We start from the raw sequence: 11,428 nt of genomic DNA on the forward strand, positions 1-11,428 counted from the left end.
GGGGGGGGCGGGGGAAGTCTAAGGTGAGCTGTGTTTGTTTTACGGTTTCTTATCTCATGCACAGCATATGAGCCGTCACCGAGAGCACTGCACGCAATGAATTATGCGCGGTGTGGTCACGGGCAGAGGTGTGTGTGTAACGAAATAGCGTGCACTTCTCACAACTAGAGCACGGACATCTAAGGGGAAAGGAGAAGGCACAAGAGCGCTCAGAGCACTTTTAAAAAACTTGGAAAAAAAACAGTAAGATTATCATTTGCAAATATTAATAAAAATGGATGTAGAGAACGTACTATGTGCAGAGTAATGGCACATAGTTTTGTGTCACTTTAAGTCATGTATGCAAATAATTTGAAAAGCTGGATGATGGTATGTCCATGTAGCGCTATCCTATGCATGTTGAATTTAAAATAGTTAGACAGCAGCATTAAATGTGCAGTCAAAAACAGCCATAAATGTCATAACAACTGTGAGAAAGTTGTAAAAGCATTTGCCTGCTGGTTTAAAGACAAAAAAGGAACTTGGTGTTTTTTTTTAGCCAACTGCAATAATTGACTAACCAACAAAAATGGCAAAACATGACTTCTAAAATTATATGGACTGCAGTACAATTATGCAGTTCATCAAAATTACCTATGATGTGCCAGTTAAAGTTTAATCATTTCTTGACCTCTATTGTTTTGGAAGGTACTGGCTTTAGACCTATCATCCATATCATTGCTTAGCTTCTTGCTGACTTACCGACCCAGGACAAGTAAGCAGCCAGTGAAATTGTGAGTTATCTGATAAACACATACTTGTTCTAAGTCAGTGGCTTACTAAGTAGTGAAGCAAGCTCCTATATTACTGGGTCTAGGTCTTTTCTGGCTCTCATACAAGTCAAATGATTTCTAATCCACTACATAAAACTGCTGTGCTTTATTTTCTGTAACACCATTTCCCAAATTACCCAACAATAAATCAAAATTCTTTAATACCCAAACTTACCTGTCTTCAGGCCACATAGCCACATGGTTGTATAGATAATAGGACAAGTGATTTGGGACAAGATCTTTTCCAGACACTCTCAGGTCTACTGGATACCAGAACTCAAATTCATTCTTTAACTTGTTTAGTTTCTCTTTGGGGATGGTGGTTTTCGGGAATGGAGCATTCTTGAAAAATATGTAATCCCACACTTCCCTGGTCATCTGTTGTGGCCTGTGAATTAAATATACGCCATAAGCATCAGTCCATATTTTATAAGTCCTATAGCAATGATCACATGGACGTAGTGCAAAGTATGATGTAAAGGAACCAAAAGTGATATAGTAGTTACATATAGAGCCTAGTGGGATGAGAAAGCCACTAGTTTCTTAAACATGTTGGATACTCCTACAGCAAGATTTTCGGGTTTAATTCCTATCTCCCTGCCTATTATGTTTTATTTGATGCATTCTGTATATTAAAAGAAAAAACAGAAATCCAACAGGGAGATTGGGAGCCATCAAAATGGCCACAGCAGGCATGCAGACCCAGACACAAAAAAACAGAGATTTCCCCAAGAGAGTGCCCAAGATATAAAAATTAAAATAAAATCATGGCAGATGGCTTAACTCTTCAGCATGCCCCAAAACGGAAATATCAGGTTTCAATGGACTGCCAATTTAAAGAAGGGATTTACAAGAATAAATGAACATAAAAACAGCGATAAAACAGATGCCTTGTGAAATGAAGATCACCATCTTTGACTTCTGTCCTTGCTCTAGTTAGCAAGCAATTTCCATTGCTGAATGCTGGACATTGCCAGCGACACTATACAACTTATGGTGTAACTCAGACCCCCTCATGCCATTGATATCCCACAATTGCAAAGTCTGACTGGAAACTGCTTGAACATACTTCCTCTGTGCCCTCATGCTGTCAAAGATGTAGATAGAAAGAGAGCATTAGCAAAATTATGAGTTGCATGGTGTTGCTGGTAATAGCCTGCAGTTTTCCAATGCGGATTGCTGGACAACCGAAGCATGGACAGGAAACATGGTGCTATGCATGTATTTAGGTACACGTGTTATATGGCAGGAACATGTGTTGTATGGCTGTGAATTTCCACTTTAAGAGTATTTGTACCCTATAAAGATCCTGACATGCTCAGTTTGGCAAATTTTTAAACACTGACTTTATTATGATCCCAAATGAGGGAAATCCCTAGGTGCATGTTATAATTTTGGAACAAACCAAAATAGCCTTTTAGGCATCTTTGGTTGGGCTCATGACCGCAATCAGATATATTTAAACTAATAGGGTAAGGGTTTAGAATTCCTTGTGTTTGGTTAGTCAACGAATGCATATAAAAACTAGGGATGCACCAATACTTTTCAGATACTTGGCATTTTCATGAAAACTACCAGGGTTGCAGCGGTTGCAGCTGGGACCTAGCTCTGGCGCCCCAACACTGTCCTGAAATCATTAGTCTGTATTGTTTTAGAAAAAACTGTGACATGACAATAAACAAAAATGTATCAGTACTCGTACTCGCAAAAATGGTATCGGTGCATTCCTTTATTTATATTTATAAAAACAAAATCATACATTAAAACAGAGATGTACAAATCCCAGGAGCTCCGTGTGCTCCTTACAAATGACAGCTGCCTTCTAAATTTTTCTTTTCTCGGTCCATCTCTAATAAAAACCACAATATCCATGCGCGCTGCAAGACTCCGCGTACCTCATATAAGCCCTATTTTTGGCTGCCTGGCCCCTACTACAACCTCAAATGAAAATGAAGACAAATACCATCAAAAGTAAAATGTAATTCAAGTTACCTGATGCCAATAGGAGATTCTCCTTGCCCTCTAAGATCATTTCCCTGCAAGAGATGACACACAGTGTAGTAGGCCATGTATATTGTGGAGTCAGAAAGAGATTCAATCAGCCACTGCTCATCCCAAGGTAGACGAGATCCTACAACAACAATTTGAGCAACACGTTAGAACAAACAGAATTACACTTTAGAACACCATGGAGCACATTTATCAAGCAACTCAGGCTGCCTGTCTTTCAAAAAAGTATCTGCAATAGGTTTACAGAGCTGTCCGTCTGTATTCTTGGGCAGCCAAGTGGGACAGTTTGCAAAATTAGGAGACAGGTTTATTACTGAAGATGCAACAGATTCTCACTCTAAACGGACACATATTTAGGATTTGGTCAGTCAAGTTTTTTTTCTGTCTTAGTGCTGAGAGAGGAATTTATGACTCAAGCTGTAATGTTGTAGTAAATCTAATCCAGAAATAGGCCGCATTCCAAGGGTCTTCACCAAAGAAAAAAATATTTTATTATGGAGGAAATATATACTGTTAGCTTCTCGCCATGTATGTTCTACATCTAAGGCATTTCACCATTCTGGCTTGCTCATAGAGATGATCTCTTTGAGTAAGTCAGAATGGTGAAATGCGATAGGGGTTAAGCATACATAGTGATAAACTAAAAGTATGTATTTGCTCTATAAATAAAATATTTTTATCTTCATTGAAGACCCTTGGAGTGCTGCTATTTGTGAATTTGGTTGCTATAGGTGGCGGAGCCGCACTTGTTTGCCTGCAGCACCTTGGATGTAATCATAGTGCAAGCTAGTGTTGGAATTTGAGCAGTGTTTGCTGTGGATTACCGTTGTAGTGTATCTGTCACATGATCTAGCCATACACATGATAGTTATAGCCCATGGCTATAACTATTACAGCAAAGCTTTGAAGAAAGGCTACATACCCAGACCATATGTCCTAGAACAGGCATGCTCTTTTAGCCAGCCAAGGGTGGCTTCAAAGTTTTTTCTGGTCTCTTCACAGAACCTTCGGAAAAGGAGAGGACAGTCAATCTTTGCGATAAATGCATCTCTATATCAAAGGCTATATAAATCGGCTTACGTTTCCAGGTTCTGTAAACAATCTTCAGTCTGAGTTCTCCAGGTTTCCTCACCATAGTCCAGGTACCTTTGGAAAATATGAGAGAGACGTTTATTGTGTATAATAGTATATACTGCAAACATAAAACAGATGCCAACAGTTAATAAGTGTTATCAGAAAATCAAAGAGCATGTGTATAGGGATATGATCATTCAGCAGCTCAGACACAATGTCACCATATTATGGCATGTGTATTTTTCTGTATAAACAAAGAGTAGTACAGTTCTATTTTCCCTCATTTTGGTAATAGCACCCACGTAAAGCAGAAATGTAAAACCTGGGGATGAAGCAATCAGACCTGGGCTTTTGTTAGTAAGGGTAGTTTTAATGGCTGTTACTTTTTCTTTTGTGAAAGATAATTCTAAAGCTGGCCATACACTATTAGATTTCTTTTCAGTCTAAATGAAAAAAATGCAACAGTGTATGGCCAGTTTTAGAATGATCTTTCACAGAAAAACCTAACACATTGCTCCATTAACACTAAACAGCATAACTGGATGAACATCCCACTGGTCGCCGTGTTCTGACAATCGTGTTTTCAGATTACCTAAAATTCAGCTGTTCAACTGAGAATTTTTTGCCTGGCTCCTTCGAATTTCTGATTGAAGAAAGTCGGGGAGAAGGCTGCCGAAAGGGCCACCTATTGAGTGAATTTAGGCTGGTTCATCACAAAACACATGGCCAGCTTAAAGCTGTGCATATGCCTTGATCTAGTGTGGGGGTGAAGGGCAGTGTCTAGGACATATTGTTAAAGACTTGTTCTGAAACAAGCTTTAGCACTGATATTTCCTTCCACTTACATTCTCTCTTTCAAAAAATATAAATGTGTTCCTGACTGAAACATGAGGGCTGTGGTGTACCATCTTCCATTGAAGAAAATTATTTGCTGTCTTGATAACTAGCATTTTGAGAAGAATTGCACTGCAGATTCTCTAATAACCAGCTGCCATCAGGAATATAATATTATTGCTTGTTACAGTGCGTATATTTGTTCATTATACACCATGCTTTACTTTTTTTAAATTTCAAAGAATGCACACAGTGTGTGTGTGTGTGTGTATATATATATATATATAAATATATATATATATACACACACACAGTATCTCACAGAAGTGAGTACACCCCTCACATTTTTGTAAATATTTTATTATACACTAATGTAAAGTAATGAGTGTACAGCTTGTATATCAGTGTACATTTGCTGTCCCCTCAAAATAACTCAACACACAGTCATTAGTGACTAAACCGCAGGCAACAAAAGTGAGTTCGCCCCTAAGTGAAAATGTCCAAATTGGGCCCAATTAGCCATTTTCCCTCCCCGGTGTCATGTGACTCGTTAGTGTTACAAGGTCTCAGGTGTGAATGGGGAGCAGGTGTGTTAAATTTGGTGTTATCGCTCTCACTCTCTCATACTGGTCACTGGAAGTTCAACATGGCACCTCATGGCAAAGAATTCTCTGAGGATCTGAAAAAACTAATTGTTGCTCTACATAAAGATGGCCTAGGCTATAAGAAGATTACCAAGACCCTGAAACTGAGCTGCAGCACGGTGGCCATGACCATACAGTGGTTTAACAGGACAGGTTCCACTCGAACAGGCCTCGCCATGGACGACCACAGAAGTTGAGTGCACGTGCTTAGCGTCATATCCAGAGGTTGTCTTTGGGAAATAGACGTATGAGTGCTGCCAGCATTGCTGCAGAGGTTGAAGGGGTGGGGGGTCACCCTGTCAGTGCTCAGACCATACGCTGCACACTGCATCAAATTGGTCTGCATTGGCTGTCGTCCCAGAAGGAAGCCTCTTCTAAAGATGATGCACAAGAAAGCCCGCAAACAGTTTGCCGAAGACAAGCTGACTAAGGACATGGATTACTGGAAACATGTCCTGTGGTCTGATGATAAGATAAACTTATTTGGTTCAGATGATTTCAAATGTGTGTGGTGGCAATCAGGTGAGGAGTACAAAGACAAGTGTGTCTTGCCTACAGTCAAGCGTGGTGGTGGGAGTGTCATGGTCTGGGGCTGCATAAGTGCTGCCGGCACTGGGGAGCTACAGTTCATTGAGGGAACCATGAATGCCAACATGTACTGTGACATGCTGAAGCAGAGCATGATCCCCTCCCATCGAAGACTGGGCCGCAGGGCAGTATTCCAACATGATAACGACCCCAAACACGCCTCCAAGACAACCACTTCCTTGATAAAGAAGCTAAGGGGAAAGGTGATGGACTGGCCAAGCATGTCTCCGGACCTTAACCCTATTGAGCATCTGTTCGTCATCCTCAAACGGAAGGTGGAGGAGCGCAAGGTCTCTAACATCCACCAGCTCCGTGATGTCATCATGGAGGAGTGGAAGAGGACTCCAGTGACAACCTGTGAAGCTCTGGTGAACTCCATGCCCAAGACCAAGAGGGTTAAGGCAGTGCTGGAAAATAATGGTGGCCACACACAATATTGACACTTTGGGCCCAATTTGGAAATTTTCACTTAGGGGTGTACTCACTTTTGTTGCCAGCGGTTTAGACATTAATGGTGTGTTGATTTTGAGGGGACAGCAAATGTACACTGATATACAAGCTGTACACTCACTACTTTACATTGTAGCATAGTGTAATTTCTTCTGTGTTGTCACATGAAATGATATAATAAAATATTTACAAAAATGTGAGGGGTGTACTCACTTCTGTGAAATACTGTATGTATATGTATATATACACACATACATACATGCACACACACACACACTGTGTGCATTCTTTATTTGAAATTTTTAAAAAGTAAAACATGGTGTATAATGAACAAATATACGCACTGTAACAAGCAATAATATTATATTCATGATGGCAGCTGGTTATTAGTTATTAGAGAATCTGCAGTCTACATACACAGTGTGGGTAAACACACACACACACACAGTAAAAATCCAGTATAAGGAAGACATTACAGTTACAAAACAAATCAAGAGAAGATGGTAAGGAAGAACCTGCCCATGAGAGCTCACAATATAGTAAAGAAGGATGGCAAACAGTTGTAAAGCTTCTACAATGTACTTACCACTGGTCACACAGTGCTACAACACACTCATCAGCAGAACGGGAGATCACCTGCTTCTCTGGCTCCATGTAAATCATAGCCTGACCCTGCAAGAAAGAATGGAAAGATTAAAAAAGAACTACTAGAGAAGTAGTGTCACAGAAACATAAATATGTGTATTCTAAAACATTACCACCAATGTCCCAGCTGATGAGACTGCAGATTCACAGCATAGGATGTGCAAAAAAAATAAACTTACGTTTTCAACCATGTTCTTCTGGATAGGTTTTTTGACATCCTGCACTTTCTGGCCTTCGTATCCAGCAACCAACATGATCTAAGGAAAGCAAGCACAACCCCAGTAACCATTAATTCACATGTTTATATACATGCATACAAGTATTACATCCTATAAGTATACATACGCCTTCATAGAATCCTTTCAGATAGACTCTCTCCTTGGCTTCAGTTAGCTTTTCCCGGTCATTTTGGCTTTGGATTTTCAGTTCGTCACAGACCTGAGGAGCAGACAGGTTTCCATAGCCAGGGATCTCAATGATGGGCACCTAAAGTAAGATGATAAATTAATATACAGCTTTAGCCAATATGTTGTAACCATTCAGGTCAACCTGCCACCACTTTTTTTATATAAAGGTTATGGTTATATTTCTTGCACAGCACCAAAATAAATAATCAAAAACGAAAACTGGAAATTGGTATGTATATCTATTACACAAAAAAAACATATAAACTAAATGCAATATATACTCACAGGCTCAAAAGGTAACACCATTTCATCCTTTATTCCATATTTCGCTCTAAGTGCCTACAAGAAGGGAAAGGAAAAATGTATATATGCATGTAAATGAGAATGAAGTATTCATTGCATTCAGCTGCAGCAAAATGTTAGCCTGGGCCCTAAAAAACATGGAGAAAAATGAAGGTGTATTGCCTCTAGCACCTATTCAGATCACAGTTGAAAATTAAATGTAATATCTGCTCAGACAATAAAGGCAACACCATCCACAGTCCTTTCCTTCAGTACGAAAGGAAACCCATAAATCCTTGTGTCAGTAAATAAGTGCACTCCATATCTGACAAGTTACCGTAGGAACATAAAGTGATTAGAAACTAACCTGCTTCTTCTTCAGGTCTCTTAAGGCTGCTATGTCATCTGGAGCATCAGAAGGGACACTGGTTACCACCCCAGTGCCTGAAAGATAAAACAAATCTCTTGTCAGATAATAGCAGCTTGAAATAATCAATCACTAAAATATTTACTCCAAGGTGGATTGAATAAAATGGAGGTGTATAATCCTTACCTTTGTCTTCTTTAATAGTAAGCATAGGGAGGGCATATATAACTCTGTAAGATGTCAGTGGAGCTGACAAAGCAGCACCCAGAAGGTCCTGCAAGAATGTAAACGGTATTAGAGGAAGCATCTACAATTGGTCCAGTTTGATTTGAACTAAAATTCAATTTCTGATAAGTCAGTGGATACAGGTTATACAGAAGAGATGCTGTAGAATGCCATCTACAAACTTAAGTATAGTTTCCAATTTGTGCCTACAGCACACAGGGAAAACACATGGACACACACTAAAAACAGACTCTCAGCAGAAAGTATAGTGAGAAGAAGACGGTGCTTAAATTAAATAGAGAGAACTCTGAAAACTATCACTGCAAAGTTGCTTATAGGGAATGTTAAAGAGGTACAAAGTAGTCAACAAAGTCACTTAGACAGAAATACATTATGGGAAGAGGAGATTGAAGCAAGAGAGGGTGGATGGAAGCGAACACTTAGGTCAAAGCATAGACTTTTGATTAAAAAAAAATGTTTTCTTATTGTATAAAAGAAGAAGAAAAGGTTCTATAATATAGTAGTGAAAATATGGATAGGAGTTTGTCCAGGAACAAAATAAACTTGACCACTCGGTGTATGCATGTGAGATTTCCATCCTTTTTGACTTTGGCACTAACCTCTCCCATGAGCTCTTTGACCACTGGAACAACCCCATTGTCTTTGGTGAAACCCTGATAAGACATGTTCCTTGCTGCTCTCTGAGTGCACACGAATACATCACTGGTGGAAGTCTCAAATGCAATGTAGGGCATATCAGGCCGTAGCCAACAGTTGGTTTGTCCAAACATGGTTTCTGGGCGCAGCGTAGCAGCTACTAGGAAAACGTTTCTTCCCTTCAAGCCACTGGAAAATGAAGCAGAAATATACACTATATACATACACAATATACACACCACAGAATACATTTACTCACAAGAGACAGCATAGTAGAATATAAAAATAATGTAAGAGGTTTATTTATTCTGTGCACAAGACAGCCCTTCAAGTGACACTAAACTCAGGAGTTAAATCTTAAAAATGCATTCAAGTAGCTTAACTATTAACAAAAATGTATCTTATTTGTTTATCACTGGGCTGTAGATTCTACAATCATCTCTAAATTCATGCCGACACAGGAAGGTGGCTACTTTTGTTCCCCACGGTCCTTGTGTGTGTTGTAAAGTAGCCACCACTCCAAACTTGCTCCTGTGGTGGACAATAATTGCAATACAATTTAGTAAACTAAACATGAGATTATAGTCCAGGGGTCTCAAACTCAATTTAGTCGGGGGCCACTGGACAAATTTTTTAGTCCCGTGGGGGCCCCTACTATATACGGTACCAGTGTTAATGTATGCACATATTACAAGCGGCAACTGTCACCCATTCAAATTAATGATCGGGTGACAGCTGCTGCATGTAAACCCCTGCACACCGCATAGCCCGCTGCTGGGCTATTGTGTTGGCTGGAGTCACTGTTCCTCCAACATTTTTAGGCCAGCTCCTTCGACAAAGGTAAATTGAAAATTGGCCCCCACAGCTCAAATTATACCTAAAATCCGAGCAAGTATTATAAACCTGTCATAATTCCTGACTGTTCATATACAGCTGGGAAGTTTTTTTGGTGCTCCCGCCAACCTTGTGCTACTGTTGTACTCTCCTGGACATAAAACAATCCAACATGTAGAGTGGGAACCTCTCATAATGGACACAATGGACAGGTATTAAGATGCAGGAGGTATTAAGATGCAGGAACTCAGACATGCAGATCTCACCCACAGTGTGACCAACAGAGACACTATCATGTGGATTACCTCTCCAGCAACTAGCAAACCTGGAAATAACTAGGTTTCATTCACACTTGCAATGACAAATATGCAGTTATAGGACATTTCTAAATGGGTAGAAATGTTTAATGATGTGTTAAGGTATCAAATTGTGCATTTACCTGCGTATGGAGAAAATATCATTGTGTATCTAGGGGCTGATTAGAAACTTTAAACAAAGTTAAATGCATTTAAATGCATGTAAACGTGGGTGCATTTAAACACAATAAAACTTAATATGGGAAGCATTTTTTTTTAATGCTTCCCAGATATTTTCTCCTGCATTGAAATAACCTAAATGCAGGAGTGCTAGTGTGAATGTAGTCCTAGTAGCAATGATTTTCCCATTCAGAAATCCCAGAAATCTTGTTGCTGGTCATTGCAATGCAAAAAAGACTCTTTGTTAACAAAGACAAAAACTTTTAATTTTTAAGCAAGGATGTGTTGCACAAATAAATACAGACAGCAGATGGGTTGTTTTGCATCATAAAGAAAGCCCAGTATCCTTGTGGATAATAGTGGATGCCCCAGAGTTGCTCGTTTGTTAGAACAGCTAACTGGCAGAGATATTAAAAGGTAGACACTAGGGATGCACCGATATATCGGCCGCCGAAACATATCGTCCGAAAATAGCACTTTTGGCATAATGCCGAAAGAGCCATGTTTTGGCCGATACATCGGCACATCCCAGGTTTCTTTCCTCCCCGTTGGACGCTGCTTTGTGCTCCAGCAGGGAGAAAAAAAAGTGACAGCCGGCCGAGCGCGGCAGGACAAGAGCGATGTGAGCGGCCGGCGTCTCTCCTACCACACCGCTCTGCCGCCTATCACAGTCCGGCAGAGCGGTGTGGGGGCAGAGACAGCGCTGTCACAGGAGGCTGGGCTTTCCTCTCTACACCGCTCGATCAGCCTCCTGTGACAGCGTGTCAGAGAGAAGAGCAATGTACACACACTCCTCGATCAGTGATCGCGGAGTGTGTGTACATAATTGAGGACATGGTATGTCCTCAAGTCCTATGTTATGAATGAATGGGATTGATCTACATCACCCCAATTCATTCATAATTGTGGTTATAGTAAACAATGTTCTCATGTTATCAATGAACAGGAACACTCATAGAGGATTCCTGTTCATTGATAACAGGGGACACAGAAAAAGAGATTGAGGACTCTGTGTTCTCAATCTCTTTTTCTATTTTAAAAGGGAAATATCAGGGGTCTGTTTAGACCCCTAATATTTCCCCAAAGCCCCTAAAAGTAAAAAATAAAAATATTTAATAAAAAA

At 40.0% G+C, this 11,428-nt stretch overlaps 1 protein-coding gene across 1 annotated transcript in view; it reads right to left on the minus strand.

The window, feature by feature from the left end:
- Positions 1 to 11,428, minus strand: part of LARS (leucyl-tRNA synthetase) — a 59,426-nt gene that overhangs the window by 22,697 nt on the left and 25,301 nt on the right. Inside the window, exons 10-20 of the mRNA XM_018561660.1 lie at positions 8,959 to 9,184; positions 8,300 to 8,387; positions 8,114 to 8,190; positions 7,750 to 7,803; positions 7,403 to 7,543; positions 7,237 to 7,314; positions 6,999 to 7,084; positions 3,903 to 3,968; positions 3,745 to 3,827; positions 2,805 to 2,943; positions 988 to 1,200 (exon numbers count right to left, since the gene is read on the minus strand). Of these exons, the coding sequence (XP_018417162.1) occupies positions 988 to 1,200; positions 2,805 to 2,943; positions 3,745 to 3,827; positions 3,903 to 3,968; positions 6,999 to 7,084; positions 7,237 to 7,314; positions 7,403 to 7,543; positions 7,750 to 7,803; positions 8,114 to 8,190; positions 8,300 to 8,387; positions 8,959 to 9,184 (1,251 nt within the window). The remainder of the gene's footprint in view (positions 1 to 987; positions 1,201 to 2,804; positions 2,944 to 3,744; positions 3,828 to 3,902; positions 3,969 to 6,998; positions 7,085 to 7,236; positions 7,315 to 7,402; positions 7,544 to 7,749; positions 7,804 to 8,113; positions 8,191 to 8,299; positions 8,388 to 8,958; positions 9,185 to 11,428) is intronic.

This window comes from Nanorana parkeri, unplaced genomic scaffold (genome assembly GCF_000935625.1).
Source record: "Nanorana parkeri isolate BGI_ZX_2015 unplaced genomic scaffold, ASM93562v1 scaffold536, whole genome shotgun sequence".
NCBI classification, from domain to species: Eukaryota; Metazoa; Chordata; class Amphibia; order Anura; family Dicroglossidae; genus Nanorana; species Nanorana parkeri.